Source organism: Panulirus ornatus, chromosome 17 (assembly GCF_036320965.1).
Source record: "Panulirus ornatus isolate Po-2019 chromosome 17, ASM3632096v1, whole genome shotgun sequence".
NCBI lineage: Eukaryota > Metazoa > Arthropoda > Malacostraca > Decapoda > Palinuridae > Panulirus > Panulirus ornatus.
Genome location: NC_092240.1, coordinates 34,988,851 through 35,013,740, shown reverse-complemented (window position 1 = coordinate 35,013,740; position 24,890 = coordinate 34,988,851). Strand labels below are relative to the sequence as shown.

At 40.4% G+C, this 24,890-nt stretch overlaps 2 protein-coding genes across 2 annotated transcripts in view; both read left to right on the top strand.

Annotated features, from left to right (window-relative positions):
* The window catches only part of LOC139754422 (sphingomyelin phosphodiesterase 4-like), a 187,797-nt gene extending 173,875 nt beyond the window's left edge, over window positions 1–13,922 (top strand). Inside the window, exons 8-9 of the mRNA XM_071671699.1 lie at window positions 10,923–11,192; window positions 13,908–13,922. Coding sequence (XP_071527800.1) covers window positions 10,923–11,192; window positions 13,908–13,922 — 285 coding nt within the window. The remainder of the gene's footprint in view (window positions 1–10,922; window positions 11,193–13,907) is intronic.
* Window positions 13,851–24,890, top strand: part of LOC139754675 (sphingomyelin phosphodiesterase 4-like) — a 57,607-nt gene continuing 46,567 nt past the window's right edge. The window contains exons 1-3 of the mRNA XM_071672222.1: window positions 13,851–14,185; window positions 17,184–17,336; window positions 17,469–17,649. Coding sequence (XP_071528323.1) covers window positions 14,109–14,185; window positions 17,184–17,336; window positions 17,469–17,649 — 411 coding nt within the window. The 5' untranslated portion in view covers window positions 13,851–14,108. The remainder of the gene's footprint in view (window positions 14,186–17,183; window positions 17,337–17,468; window positions 17,650–24,890) is intronic.

The window sequence follows — 24,890 nt, the reverse complement described above, 5'->3', positions numbered from 1 at the left end:
TACTTTATTTTGGATCAGTATCAACTGGTGTTTATGTTTGACACCACAACTGACACTCTTATATGTTTTAGTAGCCATAGCTAGGGTTAGATTTAAGCAAAAAAGCTCAGAATCTCACAATTCGGTATCACCACCTAGTGCAGTGTAATAAATGTAAATAAGCAAACCCTACACACAATGCCATCTGTGGCTGCCCAGTAAACTATTCTGGTGGCCACAGTAATTTCAATTTTCCTCACATAATTTTGTATGGATAAAAGGAGATACCGAACCGTCAGTTGCCGGAAATTCGATGGTGTACCTGTATATTTTTGCTTTGTCGCTGTCTCCTGCGTTAGTGAGGTAGCTCAAGGAAACAGACGAAAGAATGGCCCAACCCACTCACATACACATGTATAAATATACACATCCACACACGCAAATATACATACCTATACATCACAATGTATACATATATATACACACACAGACACTGCCTTTATTCATTCCCATCGCCACCCCGCCACACATGAAATAACAACCCCCTCCCCCCTCATGTGCGCGAGGTAGCGCTAGGAAAAGACAGCAAAGGCCACATTCGTTCACAGTCAATCTCTAGCTGTTATGTAATAATGCACCGAAACCAAAGCTCCCTTTCCACATCCAGGCCCCACAGAACTTTCCATGGATTACCCCAGATGCTTCACATGCCCTGATTCAGTCCATTGACAGCATGTCAACCCCGGTGTACCACATCGTTCCAATTCACTCTATTCCTTGCACGCCTTTCACTCTCCTGCATATTCAGGCCCTGATCACTCAAAATTGTTTTCACTCCATCTTTCCACCTCCAATTTGGTCTCCCACTTCTCGTTCTTTCCACCTCTGACACATATATCCTCTTTGTCAATCTTTCCTCACTCATTCTCTACATGTGACCAAACCATTTCAAAACACCCTCTTCTGCTCTCTCAACCATACTTGTTTTATTATCACACATCTCTCTTACCCTTACATTACTTACTCGATCAAACCACCTCACACCACATATTGTCCTCAAACATCTCATTTCCAGCACATCCACCCTCCTCCACACAACTCTATCCATAGCCCATGCCTCACAACCATATAACATTGTTGGAACCACTATTCCTTCAAACATACCTATTTTTGCTTTCTGAGATAATGTTCTCGACTTCCACACATTCTTCAATGCTCCCAGAACTTTTACCCCCTCCCCCACCCTATGATTCACTTCTGCTTCCATGTTTCCATCCACTGCCAAATCCACTCCCAGATATCTAAAACACTTCACTTCCTCTAGTTTTTCTCCATTCAAACTTACCTCCCAATTGACTTGTCCCTCAACCCTACTGTACCCAATAACCTTGCTCTTATTCACATTTACTCTCAGCTTTCTTCTTTCACACACTTTACCAAACTCAGTCACCATCTTCTGCAGTTTCTCACATGAATCATCCACCAGTGCTGTATCATCAGCGAACAACAACTGACTCACTTCCCAAGCTCTCTCATCCACAACAGACTTCATACTTGCCCCTCTTTCCAAAACTCTTGTATTCACCTCCCTAACAACCCCATCCGTAAACAAATTAAACAACCATGGAGACATCACACACCCCTGCCACAAGCCTACATTCACTGAGAACCAATCACTTTCCTCTCTTCCAACACTTACACATGCCTTACATCCTCGATAAAAACTTTTCACTGCTTCTAACAACTTGCCTCCCACACCGTATATTCTTAATACCTTCCACAGAGCATCCCTATCAACTCTATCATATGCCTTCTCCAGATCCATGAATGCTACATACAAATCCATACATTCTTCAAAGCAAACACTTGATCCACATGTGCTCTACCACTTCTGAAACCATACTGCTCTTCCCCAATCTGATGCTCTGTACATGCCTTCACCCCTCTCTATCAATACCCTCCCATATAGTTTCCCAGGAATACTCAACAAACATACCTCTGTAATTTGAGCACTCACTCTTATCCCCTTTGCCTTTGTACAGTGGCACTATGCAAACATTCTACCAGTCCTCAGGCACCTCACCATCAGTCATACATACATTAAATAACCTTACCAACCAGTCAACAATACAGTCACCCCTTTTTTAATAAATTCCTCTGTAATACCATCCAACCCCACTGCCTTGCTGGCTTTCATCTTCTGCAAAGCTTATACTACCTCTTCTCTGTTTACCAAATCATTTTCCCTAACCCTCTCACTTTGCACACCACCTCAACCAAAACACCCTATATCTGCCACTCTATCATCAAACACATTCAACAAACCTCCAAAATACTCACTCCATCTAGTTCTCATATCAACACTACTTGTTATCACCTCCTTATTAGACCCCTTCACTGATGTTCCCATTTCTTCCCTTGTCTTATGCACTTTATATACCTCCTTCCAAAACATCTTTTTATTCTCCTTAGAATTTAATGATACTCTCTCACCCTAACTCTCATTTGCCCTCTTTTATGCCTCTTGCACCTTTCCCTTGACCTCCTGCCTCTTTCTATTATACATCTCCCAGTCATTTGCATTATTTCCCTGCAAAAATCATCCAAATGCCTCTCTCCTCTTTCACTAATAAGTTTACTTCTTCATCCCACCACTCACTACCCTTTCTAACCTGCCCACCTCCCATGCTTCTCATGCCACAAGCTTCTTTTGCACAAGCCATCACTGCTTCCCTGTGGTGAGAGTAAGTGTGCTTGGGAAGGAGATGTTTGAGGAAGTACCAGGAGAGACTGAGTACAGAATGGAAAAAGGTGAGAGCAAAGGACGTAAGGGGAGTGGGGGAGGAATGGGATGTATTTAGGAAAGCAGTGATGGCTTGTGCAAAAGATGCTTGTGGCATGAAAGCTTGGGAGGTGAGCAGATTAAAAAGGGTAGTGAGTGGTGGGATGAAGAAGTAAGATTATTAGTGAAAGACAAGAGAGAGGCATTTGGATGATTTATGCAGGGGAAATAATGCAAATGACTGGAATATGTATAAAAGAAAGAGGCAGGAGGCCAAGAGAAAGGTGCAAGAGGTGAAAAAGAAGGCAAATGAGAGTTGGGATGAGAGAGTATCATTAAATTTTAGGGAGAATAAAAAGATGTTTTGGAAAGAGGTAAATAAAGTGCATAAGAAGAGAGAACACATGGGAACATCGGTGAAGGGAGCTAATGGGGAGGTAATAACAAGTAGTGGTGATGTGAGAAGGAGTTGGAGTGAGTATTTTGAAAGTTTGTTGAATGTGTTAGATGATAGAGTGGCAGATATAGGTTGTTTTGGTCGAGGTGGTGTGTGAAGTGAGAGGGTCAGGGAGAATGATTTGGTAAACAGAGAAGAGGTGATGAAAGCTTTGCGGAAGATGAAAGCTGGCAAAGCGGCGGGTTTGGATGGTATTGCAGTGAGACATATTAAAAAAGGAGGTGACTGTGTTGTTGATTGGTCGTTAAGGATATTAATTGTATGTATGGCTTATGATAAAGTGCCTGAGGATTGGCAGAATGCATGTATAGTGCCATTGTACAAAGGCCAAAGGGATAAAGGTGAATGTTCAAATTACAGAGGTATAAGTTGTTGAGTATTCCTGGGAAATTATATGGGAGGGTATTGATTGAGAGGGTGAAGGTATGTGCAGAACATCAGATTGGGGAAGAGCAGTGTGGTTAAAGAAGTGTTAGAGGACATGTGGATCAGGTGTTTGCTTTGAAGAATGTGTGAGGAAAATCTAGAAAATCATATGGATTTGTATGTGGCATTTATGGATCTGGAGAAGGCATATGATAAGAGTTGATAGAGATGCTTTGTGAAAGGTATTAAGAATATATGGTGTGGAAGGTAAGTTGCTAGAAGTAGTGAAAAGTTTTTATTGAGGATGTAAGCTATGTGTACGAGTAGGAAGAGAGGAAAGTGATTGGTTGTCAGTGAATGTTGGTTTGCGGCAGGGGCGCGTGATGCCTCCATGGTTGTTTAATTTGTTTATGGATACGGATGTTAGGGAGGTGAATGCAAGAGTTTTGGAGAGAGGGGCAAGTATGCATTCTGTTGTGGATGTGAGTCAGTTGTTGTTCGCTGATGATACAGCGATGGTGGCTGATTCGGTGAGAAACTGCAGAAGCTGGTAACTGAGTTTGGTAAATTGTGTGAAAGAAAAAAGCTCAGAGTGAATGTGAATAAGAGCAAGGTTGTTAGGTACAGTTGGATTGAGAGACAAATCATTTGGGAGGTAAGTTTGAATGGAGAAAAACTGGAGGAAATGAAATGTTTTAGATATCTGGGAGTGGATTTGGCAGTGGCTGGAACCATGGAAATGGAAGTGAGTCACAGGGTGGGGGAGGGGGTGAAAGGTTTGGGAGCATTGAAAAATGTGCGGAAGGTGAGAACATTAACTTGGAAAGCAAAAATGGGTATGCTTGAAGGAATAGTGGTTTCAACAATGTTATATGTCCGCAAGGTGTGGGCTATAGATAGGGTTTTGCAGAGGAGGGTAGATATGTTGGAAATGAGATGTTTGAGGACAATATGTGGTGTGAGGTGGTTTGATCGAGTAAGTAATGAAAGAGTAAGAGAGATGTGTGATAATAAAAAGGGTTTGAGAGAGCAGAAGAGGGTATATTGAAAAGGTTTGGTCACATGGAGAGGATGAGTGAGGAAAGATTGACAAAGAGGATATATGTTTCAGAGGTGGAGGGAAAGAGTAGAGAAATGGGGGACTAAATTGGAGGTGGAAAGATGGAGTGAAAAAGATTTTGAGCGATTGGGGCCTGAAGATACAGGAGGGTGAAAGGCATGCAAGGAATAGAGTGAATTGGAAAGATATGACCAGGGCATGTGAAGCGTGTGGGGTAAACCAAGGAAAGTTTTGTGGGGCCTGGATGTGGAAAGGGAGCTATGGTTTCGGTGCATTATGCATGATAGCTAGACTGAGTGAACGACTGGCCTTTATTGTCTTTTCCTAGCGCTACCTCGTATGCGTGGGGAGGGAGGGGGGGTGTCATTTCATGTGTGGCAGTGTGGCAGTGGGAATGAATAAGGCGGCAAGTATGAATTATGTACATGTGTATATATGTATATGTATATGTATACGTTGAAATGTATAGCTATGTGTATGTGCGTGTGTGGACGTGTATGTATATACAAGAGTATGTGAGTGGGTTTGGCCATTCTTTTGTCTGTTTCCTTGCGCTACCTCGCTAATGCAAGAGACAGTGACAAAGTATGATGAATAGATAAAATATATATTTATTTATTTGCTTATTTTGTTCACTCCCTGCATGACTCCTTTTTCTGTTTCCCCTATTAGAAAGTTAAAATACAAGGAGGTGAGTGTGTGTTTGAGTAAAGGAGCCTGGTTATTTTGGGTCTGAGTGAAATGAAGCTCTAGGGTAAAGGGGAAGAGTGGTTTGGGAATGTCTTGGGAGTAAAGTCAGGGGTTGGTGAGAGGACAAGAGCAAGGGAAGGAGTAGCACTACTCCTGGAGCAGGAGTTGTGGGAGTATGTGATCGAGTGTAAGAAAGTTATCTCTAGATTGATATGGATAGAACTGAAAGTGGATGGAGAGAGATGGGTGATTATTGGTGCCTATGCACCTGGCCATTAGAAGAAAGATCATGAGAGGCAAGTGTTTTGGGAGCAGCTTAGTGAATGTGTTAGCAGCCTTAATGCACGAGACTGGGTTATAGTGATGGGTGCTTTGAATGCAAAGGTGAGTAATTTGGCAGTTGAGGGTATAATTGGTGTGCATGGGTTGTTCAATGTTGTAAATGGAAATGGTGAAGAGCTTGTAGATTTATATGCTGAAAAAGGACTTGTGATTGGGAATACCTCATTGAAAAAGAGAGATATACATAACTATACGTATGTGTGTAGGAGAGATGGCCAGAGAGCGTTATTGGATTATGTGTTAATTGATAGGCGCGTGAAAGAGAGACTTTTGGATGTTAATGTGCTGAGAGGGGCAATTGGAGGAATGTCTGATCATTATCTTGTGGAGGTGAAGGTGAAGATTAGAGGTTTTCATAAAAGAAGAGAGAATGTTGGGGTGAAGAGAGTGGTGAGAGTAAGTGAGCTTGGAAAGGAGACTTGTGTGAGAAAGTATCAGGAGAGACTAGACTGAGTGCAGAATGGCAAAAGGTGAGAACAAATGATGTAAGGGGAGTGGAGGGAGGAGTTTGATGTATTTAGGAAAGAGTGATTGATGGCTTGTGCAGAAGATGCTTGTGGCACACGAAAGATGTCAGGTGGGCAAATTAGAAAGGGTAGTTAGTGGTGGGATGAAGAAGTAAGATTGTTAGTGAAAGAGAGAGGCGTTTGGACGATATTTGCAGGAAGTAGTGCGAATGACTGGGAGATGTATAAAAGAAAGAGGCAGAAGGTCAAGATAAAGATGAAAGAGGTGAAAGAGAGGGCCAATGAGAGGTGGGGTGAGAGAGTATCATTAAACTTTAGGGAGAATGAAAAGATGTTTGGGAAAGAGGTAAAGTGTGTAAGACAAGAGAACAAATGGGAACATCGGTGAAGGGTGCTGATGGGGAGGTAATAACAAGTGGTGGTGAAGTGAGAAGGAGTTGGAGTGAATGTTTTGAAGGTTTGTTAAATGTGTTTGACGATAGAATGGCAGATATAGGATGTTTTGGTTGGGGTGGTGGGCAAAGTAAGAGGGTCAGGGAGAATGGTTTGGTGAACAGAGAAGAGGTAGTGAAAGCTTTGCAGAAGATGAAGGCCTGCAAGGGGGTGGGTTTGGATGGTATTGCAGTGGAATTTATTAAAAAAAAGGGGTGACTGTGTTGTTGATTGGTTGAAGAGGATATTCAGTGTATGTATGGATCATGGTGAAGTGCCTGAGGATTTTAAAGGTGAGTGCTCAAATTACAGAGGCATAAATTTATTGAGTAATCATGGGAAATTATATGTGAGGGTATTGATTGAAAGGGTAAAGGCATGAACAGAGCATCAGATTGGGGAAGAGCAGTGTGGTTTTAGAAGTGATAGAGGACATGTGGATCATGTGTTTGTTATGATGAATGCATGTGAGAATTACTTAGAAGAACAGATGGATTTTTATGTAGCATTTATGGATCTGAGGAGGCATATGATACGGTGGATAGAGATACTTCGTATAAGGTAGTAAGAGCATATGGTGTTGGAGGTAAGTTGCTAGAAGCTGTGAAAAGTTTTTTAAGGATGTAAGCCATGTGTATGAGTAGGAAGAGAGGAAAGTGATTAGTTCCCACTGAATGTTGATTTGCAGCAGGGGTGTGTGATATCTCCATGGTTGTTTAATTTGTTTATGTATTGAGTGGTTAGGGAGGTGAATGCAAGGGTTTTGGAGAGAGGGGCTAGTATGCAGTCTGTTGTGGATGAGAGGGCTTAGGAAGTGAGGCTGTTGTTCACTGATGATATAGTGCTGTTGGCTGATTCGGGTGAGAAACTGCTTAATTTGGTGACTGAGTTTGGTAAAGTGTGTGAAAGAAGAAAGCTGAGAGTAAATGTGAATAAGTGCAAGGTTATTAGGTTCAGTAGGGTTAAGGGACAAGTTAATCGGGAGGTGAGCTTGTGTGGAGGAAAACTGGAGGAAGTGAAGTGTTTTAGATATCTGGGAGTGGATTTGGCAGCAGATGGAACCATGGAAGCAGAAATGAGTCACAGGGTAGGGGAGGAAGCAAAGGGTCTGGGAGCGTTGAAAAATGTGTGGAGGGCAAGAACATTATCTCGGAGAGCAAAAATGGGTATGTTTGAAGGAATAGTGGTTCCAATAATGTTATATGTTTGCCAGGCATGGGCTATAGATAAGGTTGTGCGGAGGAGGGTGGATGTGTTGGAAATTACTCAATCAAACCACCTCACACCACATATTTTCCTTGAATATTTCATGTCCAACACATCCACCCTCCTCTGCACAACCATATAACATTGTTGGAACCACTATTCTTTCAAACATACCCATTTTTGCTCTAGGAGATAACGTTCTTGCCTTCCACACATTCTTCAACGCTCCCAAAACCTTCGCCCCCTCCCCCAACCCTCTGACTCACTTTTGATTCCATGGTTTCATCCGCTGCTATATTCCACTCCCAGATTTCCAAAACACTTCACTTCCTCCAGTTTTCCTCCACACAAACTTACCTCCGAATTAACTTGTCCTTCAACCCTACTGAACCTAATAACCTTGCTCTTATTCACATTTACTGTTAGCTTTCTTCTTTTACACTCTTTATGAAACTCAATGTGTAAAAGTAGAAAGCTTACAGTAAATGTGAATAAGAGCAAGGTTATTAGGTTTAGTAGGGTTGAGGGTCAAGTTAATTGGGAGGTAAGCTTGAATGGAGAAAAACTGGAGGAAGTGAAGTGTTTTAGATATCTGGGAGTGAATTTGGCAGCAGATGGAACCATGGAAGCAGAAATGAGTCACAAGGTAGGGGAGGAAGCAAAGGGTCTAGGAGCATTGAAAAATGTGTGGAGGGTAAGAACATTATCTTGGAAAGCAAGAATGGGTATGTTTGAAGGAATAGTGGTTCCAATAATGTTTTATGGTTGCTAGGCATGGGCTATAGATAAGGTTGTGCGGAGAAGGGTGGATGTGTTGGAAATTACTCAATCAAACCACCTCACACCACATATTTTCCTCGAACATTTCATATCCAACACATCCACCCTCCTCTGCGCAACCATATAACATTGTTGGAACCACTGTTCTTTCAAACATACCCATTTTTGCTCTAGGAGATGACATTCTCGCCTTCCCAAAACCTTCGCCCCCTCCCCCACCCTGTGACTCACTTTTGATTCCATGGTTTTATCCGCTTCTAAATCCACTCCCAGATTTCCGAAACACTTCACTTCCTCCAGTTTTTCTCCATTCAAACTTACCTCCCAATTAACTTGTCCCTCAACCCTACTGAACGTAAATACCTTGCTCTTATTCACATTTACTGTCAGCTTTCTTCTTTTACACACTTTATGAAACTCAGTCGTGAACTTCTGCAGTTTCTCACCCTATTCAGCCACCAGTGCTGTATCATCAGTAAACAACAACTGACTCAATTCTCAAGCCCTCTCATCCTGAACAGACTGTGTACTTGCCCCTCTCTCCAAACTCTTGCATTCACCTCCCTATCCACCCTATCTGGATTGATTGAAAAGCATAAATAAATGAGAACTTCACTACCAGCTTTATGAAGGTAGGAATGATCCTGATTTGATATTTTCCTGGGAAAATTGCATTCAAAGGGTGCTGTCTGAGAGAGAGAGAAGCCTTTTCAAATTACATAGCCAAATTTTTTTCCTGTGTAGAATACCCATGTTGAAAATGAACATTTGAAAAGCTTTTGCTTGGTAAATCATCCCTATACTGTTTAGTCCCAACAGATCATGACATGTTGAGATATGAAAGACCTGTAAGCAGTGCATATTAAAGTTCTGGAATGCTTGGGAAATGGACATTGCCAGATTTTTTTTAAGACTTATTTTTCATGATTTATAGTATTGAAGAATACATTAACAGTATATCCTGCCATGCATTGACTGAGTATGGCTTATGTTGTCACACCAGTGCAACAATATTTGTGAAGTGATGTTTTTCCTTTACTAGGTATGTGAACATTGTCATAATACTTGTAAACTAAATAGAAAAAGTAAGTGAAGCTTTGAATGAAAAGATTTATCTGTACAAATTTTTCTGGATTTTTTTATGATTTTTCTGTTTTTGATTTTGAAAAGCTGGATAAGGCTTCTAAGGAAAGAGAATTTTGAAGAGAAGCAAGCAAGAAAAAATGGAAATTATGTAAATAAATTGTGGAACTATGAGTTTTGAGAAAGTTATTTGTTCCTTCTATTGGTTCATATTTTGAAGAGGAAGGAAGCATTGGGAGAAACTTTTATTTTGGCAGTTCTGTACCACTGATACGACCAGAAGACAAATGGCATGTTAGTGATACATATATGAACTACCATGGAAATAAAACAAACCAACGAAATATTGATGTTAAGAAATTCAACACTGTTTAACTTTAGTTTTGATAAGTTCTGTTTTGAACCTTAGTGTAGATTGTCCTGGTAACAGAAGTAAATAGTAAATTAGGATTTCAAATTGACAAGTACTATGATATTCTATTAAACAGCAAACCTCTTTAAAGATTTTCAAGCTTATTTTGGAAATCACGTGAATGATGTAATACATTTGAATCTATAGTATGAGAAGATAGAATAAAAGCTGCAAAGAAACATACCAGTTTCACAATGAATATGAGTTGCTATAGGATAGACTTGCACTACTAACCATAGGAATTCTAGTTTTATAGCTGTTTATTCTCTTTTTATTATCTATTGCTGTTGTTCTTTAGTAATTCATTCAATTTTATAGATAGTTCTAACCATTTATTCATCAGACTTTGTTAACTTTTAGTTTCATTTGATAGGAATTGATCACAGCTTGACTGCAAAGCAAGCAAACTGGTACTATTTATTGAGGCTTAAACTGCTCTGAGTACTTTTACTTCCAGAATTAACATCACTTAACAGATTAAAAATTTCCTTTTCATGTTTTCTAAGAATAATAATTTCTTGAAAATGCTTTAATACAGATCATTGAATGACACTTAAACTAACTTGATTGATTAGTTTCTTATCCAAATAGTTTTTAATCTAAGATAATGGTATAATTTTGATTGCCTTCTTTTTTATTTGTTTTTTCTTTTAGTAAGCTTTGGATATTTTGATGTTTGAAATACCTACTCATTTTATTGTTTTTAGAAATTCAAGATCTGATGAATATATTGGAAGTAATTAGTTGTTTAAATGTGTTACTTTGATTTGGATAAATTTCATCTCAAAACTTTCATTGTTTGCTGATTCATTTAGGTTGTGTAATCCTTATTTGTTTTTAAAAGTAATCTTCCTTTTGATATTCAGGAGGTGTTTGTACCATCAAGTGATCATGTGAGGGTTGTGAGGATGCTCATTAAGCATGTTCATTTCTTTGCAAATAGTGGAAAACCAGCACAGCCATCACCTTTGGATGATTTACGCAAGTATGTCTCTCTGTTTTTTCTGTGCCTAATTCGTTGCCATGATCATCCTTCCACTTTTGTTAACTTTGTTTCCATATATCTCAAATTTACAGCAATCCACAAGAAATTTGTCAGAGCTGCCTTACAGACAACACTCTCGTTTTACCTGAATGTTTTTTTTTTTTTTTATTTTTTTTTTTTTTTATATATACTTTGTCGCTGTCTCCCGCGTTTGCGAGGTAGCGCAAGGAAACAGACGAAAGAAATGGCCCAACCCCCCCCCATACACATGTACATACACACGTCCACACACGCAAATATACATACCTACACAGCTTTCCATGGTTTACCCCAGACGCTTCACATGCCTTGATTCAATCCACTGACAGCACGTCAACCCCTGTATACCACATCGCTCCAATTCACTCTATTCCTTGCCCTCCTTTCACCCTCCTGCATGTTCAGGCCCCGATCACACAAAATCTTTTTCACTCCATCTTTCCACCTCCAATTTGGTCTCCCTCTTCTCCTCGTTCCCTCCACCTCCGACACATATATCCTCTTGGTCAATCTTTCCTCACTCATTCTCTCCATGTGCCCAAACCATTTCAAAACACCCTCTTCTGCTCTCTCAACCACGCTCTTTTTATTTCCACACATCTCTCTTACCCTTACGTTACTTACTCGATCAAACCACCTCACACCACACATTTTCCTCAAACATCTCATTTCCAGCACATCCATCCTCCTGCGCACATCTCTATCCATAGCCCACGCCTCGCAACCATACAACATTGTTGGAACCACTATTCCTTCAAACATACCCATTTTTGCTTTCCGAGATAATGTTCTCGACTTCCACACATTTTTCAAGGCTCCCAAAATTTTCGCCCCTCCCCCACCCTATGATCCACTTCCGCTTCCATGGTTCCATCCGCTGACAGATCCACTCCCAGATATCTAAAACACTTCACTTCCTCCAGTTTTTCTCCATTCAAACTCACCTCCCAATTGACTTGACCCTCACCCCTACTGTACCTAAATACCTTGCTCTTATTCACATTTACTGTCAGCTTTCTTCTTTTACACACTTTATGAAACTCAGTCGTGAACTTCTGCAGTTTCTCACCCTATTCAGCCACCAGTGCTGTATCATCAGTAAACAACAACTGACTCAATTCTCAAGCCCTCTCATCCTGAACAGACTGTGTACTTGCCCCTCTCTCCAAACTCTTGCATTCACCTCCCTATCCACCCTATCTGGATTGATTGAAAAGCATAAATAAATGAGAACTTCACTACCAGCTTTATGAAGGTAGGAATGATCCTGATTTGATATTTTCCTGGGAAAATTGCATTCAAAGGGTGCTGTCTGAGAGAGAGAGAAGCCTTTTCAAATTACATAGCCAAATTTTTTTCCTGTGTAGAATACCCATGTTGAAAATGAACATTTGAAAAGCTTTTGCTTGGTAAATCATCCCTATACTGTTTAGTCCCAACAGATCATGACATGTTGAGATATGAAAGACCTGTAAGCAGTGCATATTAAAGTTCTGGAATGCTTGGGAAATGGACATTGCCAGATTTTTTTTAAGACTTATTTTTCATGATTTATAGTATTGAAGAATACATTAACAGTATATCCTGCCATGCATTGACTGAGTATGGCTTATGTTGTCACACCAGTGCAACAATATTTGTGAAGTGATGTTTTTCCTTTACTAGGTATGTGAACATTGTCATAATACTTGTAAACTAAATAGAAAAAGTAAGTGAAGCTTTGAATGAAAAGATTTATCTGTACAAATTTTTCTGGATTTTTTTATGATTTTTCTGTTTTTGATTTTGAAAAGCTGGATAAGGCTTCTAAGGAAAGAGAATTTTGAAGAGAAGCAAGCAAGAAAAAATGGAAATTATGTAAATAAATTGTGGAACTATGAGTTTTGAGAAAGTTATTTGTTCCTTCTATTGGTTCATATTTTGAAGAGGAAGGAAGCATTGGGAGAAACTTTTATTTTGGCAGTTCTGTACCACTGATACGACCAGAAGACAAATGGCATGTTAGTGATACATATATGAACTACCATGGAAATAAAACAAACCAACGAAATATTGATGTTAAGAAATTCAACACTGTTTAACTTTAGTTTTGATAAGTTCTGTTTTGAACCTTAGTGTAGATTGTCCTGGTAACAGAAGTAAATAGTAAATTAGGATTTCAAATTGACAAGTACTATGATATTCTATTAAACAGCAAACCTCTTTAAAGATTTTCAAGCTTATTTTGGAAATCACGTGAATGATGTAATACATTTGAATCTATAGTATGAGAAGATAGAATAAAAGCTGCAAAGAAACATACCAGTTTCACAATGAATATGAGTTGCTATAGGATAGACTTGAAACTACTAACCATAGGAATTCTAGTTTTATAGCTGTTTATTCTCTTTTTATTATCTATTGCTGTTGTTCTTTAGTAATTCATTCAATTTTATAGATAGTTCTAACCCATTTATTCATCAGACTTTGTTAACTTTTAGTTTCATTTGATAGGAATTGATCACAGCTTGACTGCAAAGCAAGCAAACTGGTACTATTTATTGAGGCTTAAACTGCTCTGAGTACTTTTACTTCCAGAATTAACATCACTTAACAGATTAAAAATTTCCTTTTCATGTTTTCTAAGAATAATAATTTCTTAAAAATGCTTTAATACAGATCATTGAATGACACTTAAACTAACTTGATTGATTAGTTTCTTATCCAAATAGTTTTTAATCTAAGATAATGGTATAATTTTGATTGCCTTCTTTTTTATTTGTTTTTTCTTTTAGTAAGCTTTGGATATTTTGATGTTTGAAATACCTACTCATTTTATTGTTTTTAGAAATTCAAGATCTGATGAATATATTGGAAGTAATTAGTTGTTTAAATGTGTTACTTTGATTTGGATAAATTTCATCTCAAAACTTTCATTGTTTGCTGATTCATTTAGGTTGTGTAATCCTTATTTGTTTTTAAAAGTAATCTTCCTTTTGATATTCAGGAGGTGTTTGTACCATCAAGTGATCATGTGAGGGTTGTGAGGATGCTCATTAAGCATGTTCATTTCTTTGCAAATAGTGGAAAACCAGCACAGCCATCACCTTTGGATGATTTACGCAAGTATGTCTCTCTGTTTTTTCTGTGCCTAATTCGTTGCCATGATCATCCTTCCACTTTTGTTAACTTTGTTTCCATATATCTCAAATTTACAGCAATCCACAAGAAATTTGTCAGAGCTGCCTTACAGACAACACTCTCGTTTTACCTGAATGTTTTTTTTTTTTTTTATTTATTTTTTTTTTTATATATACTTTGTCGCTGTCTCCCGCGTTTGCGAGGTAGCGCAAGGAAACAGACGAAAGAAATGGCCCAACCCCCCCCCCATACACATGTACATACACACGTCCACACACGCAAATATACATACCTACACAGCTTTCCATGGTTTACCCCAGACGCTTCACATGCCTTGATTCAATCCACTGACAGCACGTCAACCCCTGTATACCACATCGCTCCAATTCACTCTATTCCTTGCCCTCCTTTCACCCTCCTGCATGTTCAGGCCCCGATCACACAAAATCTTTTTCACTCCATCTTTCCACCTCCAATTTGGTCTCCCTCTTCTCCTCGTTCCCTCCACCTCCGACACATATATCCTCTTGGTCAATCTTTCCTCACTCATTCTCTCCATGTGCCCAAACCATTTCAAAACACCCTCTTCTGCTCTCTCAACCACGCTCTTTTTATTTCCACACATCTCTCTTACCCTTACGTTACTTACTCGATCAAACCACCTCACACCACACATTTTCCTCAAACATCTCATTTCCAGCACATCCATCCTCCTGCGCACATCTCTATCCATAGCCCACGCCTCGCAACCATACAACATTGTTGGAACCACTATTCCTTCAAACATACCCATTTTTGCTTTCCGAGATAATGTTCTCGACTTCCACACATTTTTCAAGGCTCCCAAAATTTTCGCCCCCTCCCCCACCCTATGATCCACTTCCGCTTCCATGGTTCCATCCGCTGACAGATCCACTCCCAGATATCTAAAACACTTCACTTCCTCCAGTTTTTCTCCATTCAAACTCACCTCCCAATTGACTTGACCCTCACCCCTACTGTACCTAATAACCTTGCTCTTATTCACATTTACTCTTAACTTTCTTCTTCCACACACTTTACCAAACTCAGTCACCAGCTTCTGCAGTTTCTCACATGAATCAGCCACCAGCGCTGTATCATCAGCGAACAACAACTGACTCACTTCCCAAGCTCTCTCATCTCCAACAGACTTCATACTTGCCCCTCTTTCCTGAATGTATAGGGCTTAATTGTTGGGAACTCAAAACTGAGTCATTCTCCTCAGTAAGAATACTAAGGATAATGATATAATTGGTATAGTGCTTGTCGATGTGACAGAACAAGAAGCTGATATGGGGTATATTGAGATTGTTCATGCAGATAGAATGAAAATTGGAAAAAGCAAGACATTAGTATATATATATATATATATACATAATTTGTTTATGGATGGGGTGGTTAGGGAGGTGAATGCAAGAGTTTTGGAAAGAGGGGCAAGTATGAAGTCTGTTGGGGATGAGAGAGCTTGGGAAGTGAGTCAGTTGTTGTTCGCTGATGATACAGCGCTGGTGGCTGATTCATGTGAGAAACTGCAGAAGCTGGTGACTGAGTTTGGTAAAGTGTGTGAAAGAAGAAAGTTAAGAGTAAATGTGAATAAGAGCAAGGTAATTAGGTACAGTAGGTTTGAGGGTCAAGTCAATTGGGAGGTAAGTTTGAATGGAGAAAAACTGGAGGAAGTAAAGTGTTTTAGATATCTGGGAGTGGATCTGGCAGCGGATGGAACCATGGAAGCGGAAGTGGATCATAGGGTGGGGGAGGGGGCGAAAATCCTGGGAGCCTTGAAGAATGTGTGGAAGTCGAGAACATTATCTCTGAAAGCAAAAATGGGTATGTTTGAAGGAATAGTGGTTCCAACAATGTTGTATGGTTGCGAGGCATGGGGTATGGATAGAGTTGTGCGCAGGAGGATGGATGTGCTGGAAATGAGATGTTTGAGGACAATGTGTGGTGTGAGGTGGTTTGATCGAGTAAGTAACGTCAGGGTAAGAGAGATGTGTGGAAATAAAAAGAGCGTGGTTGAGAGAGCAGAAGAGGGTGTTTTGAAATGATTTGGGCACATGGAGAGAATGAGTGAGGAAAGATTGATCAAGAGGATATATGTGTCGGAGGTGGAGGGAACGAGGAGAAGTGGGAGACCAAATTGGAGGTGGAAAGATGGAGTGAAAAAGATTCTGTGTGATCGGGGCCTGAACATGCAGGAGGGTGAAAGGAGGGCAAGGAATAGAGTGAATTGGATCGATGTGGTATACCGGGGTTGACGTGCTGTCAGTGGATTGAATCAGGGCATGTGAAGCGTCTGGGGTAAACCATGGAAAGCTGTGTAGGTATGTATATTTGCGTGTGTGGACGTATGTATATACATGTGTATGGGGGTGGGTTGGGCCATTTCTTTCGTCTGTTTCCTTGCGCTACCTCGCAAACGCGGGAGACAGCGACAAAGCAAAAAAAAAAAAAAAATAACAGTTTAATATAACACTATACCATTAGTGCTACTTCTATTCATTTGCCTTTTTGAACACCCTTGATAATTTTTTGTAACCTACTTTATCATCATCTTTGAAAAATGAAAAGGATGACCTTAATATGGATATTATGAAGAGTAAAATGGAACTTGCACTATTGCCAGATTTTGTAGCACCTGTTTTCCCCTTCAGTGCAGCTGTACCATAATAGATGACATCAACTTACCCTGAGTACAAAAACAGCCTGGTTAGAGTACTGAAATATAATACATTAATGTTATTAAGAGAAACTTTTATAAATAAGTTTCTATCTTGTATATGAAAGTGATTTTTTTCTTTATATTCGCCTAAACTTATTATTTTTGCAAAGGTGGCTTTTCACTTGCATATTGATATGCCAACATTGTAAAACAAACTGTTTTGTTATGTGACTCATGTTTCTGATGACATTATAAAGGTTTCTGCAGAACCACATTCTCATTGGCTATCTTTCCTTTTAGGAACCTGTGGAATATGTACCGAAAGAGCCTTTACCTGTTTCTTCGTCATACCTTCAGCCATTGGCCCTTAGACTCCTCCTTCAGACTGGTCTTAGAGACATGGCTGTCATATGTGCAGCCATGGAGGTACACAGACTTCTGGCCTGCCAACAGGTGGGTTTTTCTTTAAAGGTGTGTGAAAAATATTTGGCATGAATTGCTGTCAATTTGCATATATAAAGATACTTTGACATCTACACCCTCTTAACTTGTCTTTTACTCTTTTTCTTTCTTTTTTAATTGTAGAAGTCCTGCACAAGGTTCCTCAGACTGTGAGACACAGCGTTCTGTGGAAGGAAAATGGGAAGGCTTTATAGCTGAGAATCTACTTTTCTACACCTTACTTTTCTATCATCTAATGTGTCGCCTCTTTCGACTGGACTTATCAGCACCAAAGAATGCTCATATTCTTTTCAGAGTTACTAAGGTTAGTATTGTGTAAGCTCTTTATAAATTTTTTCTTAGTTGACATAACTACTTTAATGAGGTAGTCAGGAACAAATGAACAATGGGCTCTTGTATACACATCCAGACTCTGACCATTATGCATCATACACTAGAACTAGAACATATGAACCACTGGAGGGCCATGTCCCATTGACTACTTCATGGTTTATCTTAACTGCTTCATATTCCCTGGTTCAGCTGATTGACTTCATGTCACTCCTCTTTTATGAGATCAATGCAATTTGTTCTATCCAGTGTATATTGCTTTCCCTCTTGAATGTTTATGTCCAGTCCACCCTTGCTTGCTCCACATCTGACATATAAATCCTCTTAGCTGTTCTATCTTCATGCTCTCTTTGTATACCTGAACCCTTTCATCACGCCTTTCAGTCAGTCTGCTTTTTCTACTGCACTTCTCAAAGACACTGTCATTCCTTACACAGTTAACCTGCTTCACATCACATTTCATTTCCTACATACTTCAGTTCGTACACATCCACCCATATCCTTTCTTTTATTTTTAAGGCACGAGACATTCAACACTGTCAGGTCTATTATATCATCATGCATACCCACCTTTGCCCATATTAACACTTGACATCTTCCTTATGCTCCTCAACCACCTCATTCTGCACTACCAGAGAAATTACCCCTACCCCTTTGTGCTAAAACAAAGGAAAAAAGATGTTTTATCAATGATGATATCCATGATTAAGGAAATTCCCATGAGAAGTAGTATACTTTTATATTTTTAAAAATATACATAGACAAAGCATTTTACTGAGAGTATGGACAAATGACGCATATCTAGGGATAGCTGAAGGCAAGAGTAGAGCATACAGTGGGTATAATAGGAGGGTGAAAGGTTGGCCAAGTGAGGCTTAGAGACCCAAAGGGTCGTCCTCATGGCAGAGATGTAGGGAGGTTTAGGGTAGATCAGATACATGGTATAGAATCACAGGATAGTAAGTGATTCTGGCAACGACATAGGTAACAACACTTGTGTAATTTAAAGTGTGAGGTTAAAATGGGTCATGCAAACTAAGTGTAGCTTACAGTCATTAACATCGATAGCAATATGAAAGGGCATGCAGTTACAGAATGCATTGGCATTGAGCATGTTGTTAACATTGGCAAGAATACAGTAAAGGTCAAGGTACATTACACTCTGGACAATGTAATTACAGAACCTGCTTTTACTGGGCATGATTACATGAGGTGTTTACATAGCTCAGGGCATGGTGAATTTTGGATTTGGTATCAGAATGTCTTCAAGGATATTATTATTGATAAGGTGATCACAAAGTTTTCAAAACAGTAAGGCTTGAGGTCTGAAGTCACTGATTTTGGAACATTTATGAATATAGTGTCGTAATTTATGTTCATCAGGTGCATAACAGAGTCAGCATTTGGATTGTTCAGGATCATGGTTTCTCACAAGTTGCCTTATGTACCTGTACCTTAGGTGTATTCTGGCATTTACATCATCATATTCTTTATTGTGGGCTCAGTGCCTTTCATATCGATGTTTCTTTAGCCTGAAACAGAGTGTGTTGCACGTCAGTGAGGATTACAGCATACACTCAGCATTAGAGTTCAATAGAGTCTTCAATGCTCCCAGAACCTTCGGCCCCACCCCCACCCTGTGACTCACTTCCGCTTCCATCGTTCCATCCGCTGCTAAATCCACTCCCAGATATCTAAAACACTTCACTTCCTCCAGCTTTTCTCCATTCAAACTTACATCCCATTTGACTTGTCCCTCAACCCAACTGAACCTAATCACCTTGCCCTTATTCACACTTACTCTCAGCTTTCTTCTTTTCACACACTTTAACAGACCCAGTCACTAACTGTATCATCAGTGAACAACAACTGACTCACTTCCCAAGCCTCTCATCCACACCAGATTGCATACTTGTGCCTCTCTCCAAAACTCTTTCATTCACCTCCCTAACAACCCCATCCATAAACAAATTCAACAGCCATGGAGGCATGGTAGACTCTAGATTGATATGGGTTAAACTAAAAGTGGATGGAAAGAGATGGGTGATTATTGGTGCCTATGCACCTGGTCATAAGAAGAAAGATCATGAGAGACAAGTGTTTTAGGAGCAGCTTAGTGAGTGCATTAGCAGCTTTGATGCACGAGACTGGGTTATAGTGATGGATGATTTGATTGCAAAGGTGAGTAATGTGGCAGTTGAGGGTATCAATGGTGTACATGGGGTGTTCATTGTTGTAATGGAAATGGTGAAGAGTTGTAGATTTGTGTGCTGAAAAAGAACTGGTGATTGGGAATACCTAGTTTAAAAAGAGATATGCATAAGTATATGTATGTAAGTAGGAGAGGTGGCCAGAGAGCATTATTGGATTAGATGTTAATTGATAGGGGCGCGAAAGAGAGATTTTGGTTGTTAATGTGCTGAGAGGGGCAACTGGAGGAATGTCTAATCATTATCTTGTGGGGGCGAAGGTGAAGATTTATAGAGGTTTTCAGAAAAGAAGAGAGAATGTTGGGGTGAAGAGAGTGGTGAGAGTAAGTGAGCTTGGAAAGGAGACTTGTGTGAGGAAATACCGGGAGAGATTGATTGCAGAATGGAAAAAGGTGAGGACAAGTGACGTAATGGGAGTGGGGGAGGAATGGAATGTATTTAGGGAAGCATTGATGGCTTGCACAAAATATGCTTGTGGAATGAGAAAGGTGGGAGGTGGGCAGATTAGAAAGGGTAGTGAGTGGTGGGATGAAGAAGTAAGATTGTTTGTGAAAGAGAAGAGAGAGGCATTTGGATGATTTTTGCAGGGAAGTAGTGCAAATGAGTGGGGGCTGTATAAAAGAAAGAGAAAAAGTCAAGAGAAAGGTGCAAGAGGTGAAAAAGAGGGCAAATGAGATTTGGGGTGAGAGTATCATTAAATTTTAGGGAGAATAAAAAGATGTTTTGGAAGGAGGTAAATAAAGTGCATAAAACAAGAGAGCAAGAGGGAAGATTGGTGAAGGGGGCTAATGGGGAGGTAATAACAGGTAGTGGTGAAGTCAGAAGGAGATGGAGTGAGTATTTTGAAGCTTTGTTGAATGTGTTTGATGATAGAGTGGCAGATATAGGGTGTTTTGGTCAAGGTGGTGTGCGAAGTGAGAGGGTGAAGAGGTAGTGAAAGCTTTCAGGAAGATGAAAGATGGCAGGTTTTGATGGTATTGCAGTGGAATTTATTACAAAAGGGGGTAGCTGTGTTGTTGACTGGTTGGTAAGGATATTCAATGTATAAATGGTTCATGGTAAAGTGCCTAAGGATTGGCAGAATGAATGCAGTGCCATTGTACAAAGGCAAAGGGGATAAAGGTGAGTGTTCAAATTACAGAGATATAAGTTTGTTGAGTATTCCTAGGAAAGTATGTGGGAGTGTATTGATTGAGAGGGTAAAGAGCATCAGACTGGGGAGGAGCAATGTGGTTTCAGAATTGGTAGAGGATGTGTGGATCAGGTGTTTGCTTTCAAGAGTATATTTGAGAAGTACTTAGAAATACAGATGGATTTGTATATAGCATTTATGGATTTGGATAAGGCATATGATAGAGTAGATAGAGATGCTTTGTGGAAGGCATTAAGAGTATACAGTGTGGGAGGTAGGTTGCTAGAAGCAGTGAAAAGTTTTTATCAATGATGTAAAGCATGTGTACGAGTAGGAAGAGAGGAAAGTGATTGGTTCCCAGTGAATGACGGTTTGCGGCAGGGGTGCTTGATGTCTCCTTGGTTGTTTAATTTGTTTATGGATGGGGATATTGGGAGGTGAATGGAAGTTTTGGAGAGAGGGGCAAGTATGCAGTCTGTTGTTGATGAGAGGGATTGGGAATTGATCAGTTGTTGTTTGCTGATGATACAGCACTGGTGGCTGATTTGGGTGAGAAACTGCAGAGGTGGGTGACTGAGTTTGGTAAAGTGTGTGAAAGAAGAAAGCTGAGAGTAAATGTGAATAAGAGCAAGGTTATTAGGTTCAGTAGGGTTGAGGGACAAGTTAATTGGGAGGTAAGTTTGAATGGAGAAAAACTGGAGGAAGTGAAGTGTTTTAGATATCTGGGAGTGGATTTGGCAGCGGATGGAACCATGGAAGCAGAAGTGAATCATAGGGTGGGGGAGGGGGGGAAAATTCTGGGAGCCTTGAAGAATGTGTAGAAGTCGAGAACATTATCTCGGAAACCAAAAATGGGTATGTTTGAAGGAATAGTGGTTCCAACAATGTTGTATGGTTGCGAGGCGTGGGCTATGGATAGAGTTGTGTGGAGGAGGGTGGATGTGCTGGAAATGAGATGTTTGAGGACAATATGTGGTGTGAGGTGGCTTGATTGAGTAAGTAATAATAGGGTAAGAGAGATGTTTGGTAATAAAAAGAGTGTGGTTGAGAGAGCAGAAGAGGGTGTTTTGAAATGGTTTGGTCACATGGAGAGAATGAGTGAGGAAAGATTGACAAAGAGGATATACGTGTCAGAGGTGGAGGGAACGTGGAGAAGTGGGAGACCAAATTGGAGGTGGAAAGATGGAGTGAAAAAGATTTTGAGTGATCGGGGCCTGAACATGCAGGAGGGTGAAAAGCATGCAAGGAATAGAGTGAATTGGAACGATGTGGTATACTGTGGTCGATGTGCTGTCAATGGATTGAACCAGGGCATGTGAAGCGTCTGGGGTAAACCATGGAAAGTTCTGTGGGGCCTGGATGTGGAAAGGGAGCTTTGGTTTCGGTGCATTATTACATGACAGCTAAAGACTGAGTGTGAACGAATGTGGCCTTTGTTGTCTTTTCCTAGCACTACCTCGCACACATGAGGGGGGAGGGGGGTTGTTATTTCATGTGTGGCGAGGTGGCGATGGGAATGAATAAAGGCAGACAGTATGAATTATGTACATGTGTATATATGTATATGTCTGTGTGTGTATATATATGTATACGTTGAGATGTATAGGTATGTTTATTTGTGTGTGTGGACGTTTACGTATATACATGTGTATGTGGGCGGGTTGGGCCATTCTTTCGTCTGTTTCCTTGCACTACCTCGCCAACGAGGGAGACAGCGACAAAGCAAAATGATAATAATAATAAGTTTGAACAAGTCAATTGGGAGGTAAGTTTGAATGGAGAAAAACTGGAGGAAGTAAAGTGTTTTAGATATCTGGGAGTGGATCTGGCAGTGGATGGAACCATGGAAGCGGAAGAGAATCATAGGGTGGGGGAGGGGGCGAAAATCCTAGGAGCCTTGAAGAATGTGTGGAAGTCGAGAACATTATCTCTGAAAGCAAAAATGGGTATGTTTGAAGGAATAGTGGTTCCAACAATGTTGTTTGGTTGCGAGGCGTGGGCTATGTATAGAGTTGTGCACAGGAGGGTGGATGTGCTGGAAATGAGATGTTTGAGGACAATATGTGGTGTGAGGTGGTTTGATCGAGTAAGTAATGTAAGGGTAAGAGAAATGTGTGGAAATAAAAAGAGCAAGGTTGAGAGAGCAGAAAAGGGTGTTTTGAAATGGTTTGGGCACATGGAGAGAATGAGTGAGGAAAGGTTGACCAAGAGGATATATGTGTCGGATGTGGAGGGAACGAGGAGAAGTGGGAGACCAAATTGGAGGTGGAAAGATGGAGTGAAAAAGATTTTGTGTGATCGGGGCCTGAACATGCAGGAGGGTGAAAGGCAGGCAAGGAATAGAGTGAATTGGATCGATGTGGTATACCGGGGTCGACATGCTGTCAGTGGATTGAATCAGGGCATGTGAAGTATCTGGGGTAAACCATGGAAAGTTCTGTGGGGCCTGGATGTGGAAAGGGAGCTGTACAGATGTGGAAAGGGAGCTGTGGCTTCAGTCATTATTACATGACAGCTAGAGAATGAGTGTGAACGAATGGGGCCTTTTGTTGTCTTTTCCTAGTGCTACCTCGCACACATGAGGGGGGAGGGGGATGGTATTCCATGTGTGGCGAGGTGGCGATGGGAATAAATAAAGACAGTATGAATTATGTACATGTGTATATATGTATATGTCTGTGTGTATATATATTTGTACATTGAGATGTATAGGTATGTATATTTGCGTGTGTGGACGTGTATGTATATAGATGTGTATGGGGTTGGGTTGGGCCATTTCTTTCGTCTGTTTCCTTGCGCTACCTCGCAAACGCGGGAGACAGCGACAAAGCAAAACAAAAAAAAGATATATAAAAAGTTTGAATGGAGAAAAAAAAGTTTGAATGGAGAAAAACTGGATGAAATGAAGTGTTTTAGATATCTGGGAGTGGATTTAGCAGCAGATGGATCCATGGAAGAGGATATGAGTCAGGATGAGGGTGGGGCGAAGATTTGGGGAGCATTGAAGAATGTGTGGAAGGCAAGAACATTATCTCGGAGAGCAAAAATGGGTATGTTTGAAGGAATAGTGGTTCCAACAATGTTATAAGGGGGCAAAGCATGGGTTATACATAAGGATGTGCAGAGGAGGGTGGATGTGTTGGAAATGAAATGTTTAAGGACAAAATATGGTGAGAGGTGGTTTGCTTGAGTAGGTAATGAAAGTGTAAGAGAGATGAGTGGTAATAAAAAGAGTGTGGTTGAGAGAGAAGAATAGGATGTATTAAAATGGTTTGGTCATATGGAGAGAATGAGTGAGGAAAGATTGACAAAGAGGATATATGTGTCAGAGGTGGAGGGAATGAGAAGTTGGAGTCCAAATTGGAGATAGAAGGATGGAGTGAAAAAGATTTTGAGCGATCGGGGCCTGAACATACAGGATGGTGAAAGGCATGCAAAGAGTAGAGTGAATTGGAACAATTTGTATTCCGGGGTGGATGTGCAGTCAGAGAATTGAACCAGGGCATGTGAAACGTCTGGGGTAAACCATGGAAAGATTTGTGGGGCCTGGGTGTGGCATGGGAGATGGTTTCGGTGCATACATATGACAGCTAGAGACTGAGTGTGAACGAATGTGGCTTTTGTTTTCTTTTACTAGCGCTATGTCACACGCATGTGTGGGGAGGGGGGTGCCATTTCATGTGTGGCAGAGTGGCGATGGGAATGGATGAAGGCAGCAAGTATGAATATGTACATGTGGATGTATGTATATGTCTCTGTATCTACATGTATTTATACGTTGAAATGTATAGGTATGTATATGTGCGTGTATGGGAGCACATGTATATACATGTGTTTGTGGGCGGGTTGGGCCATTCCTGCATGAGGGCTTCT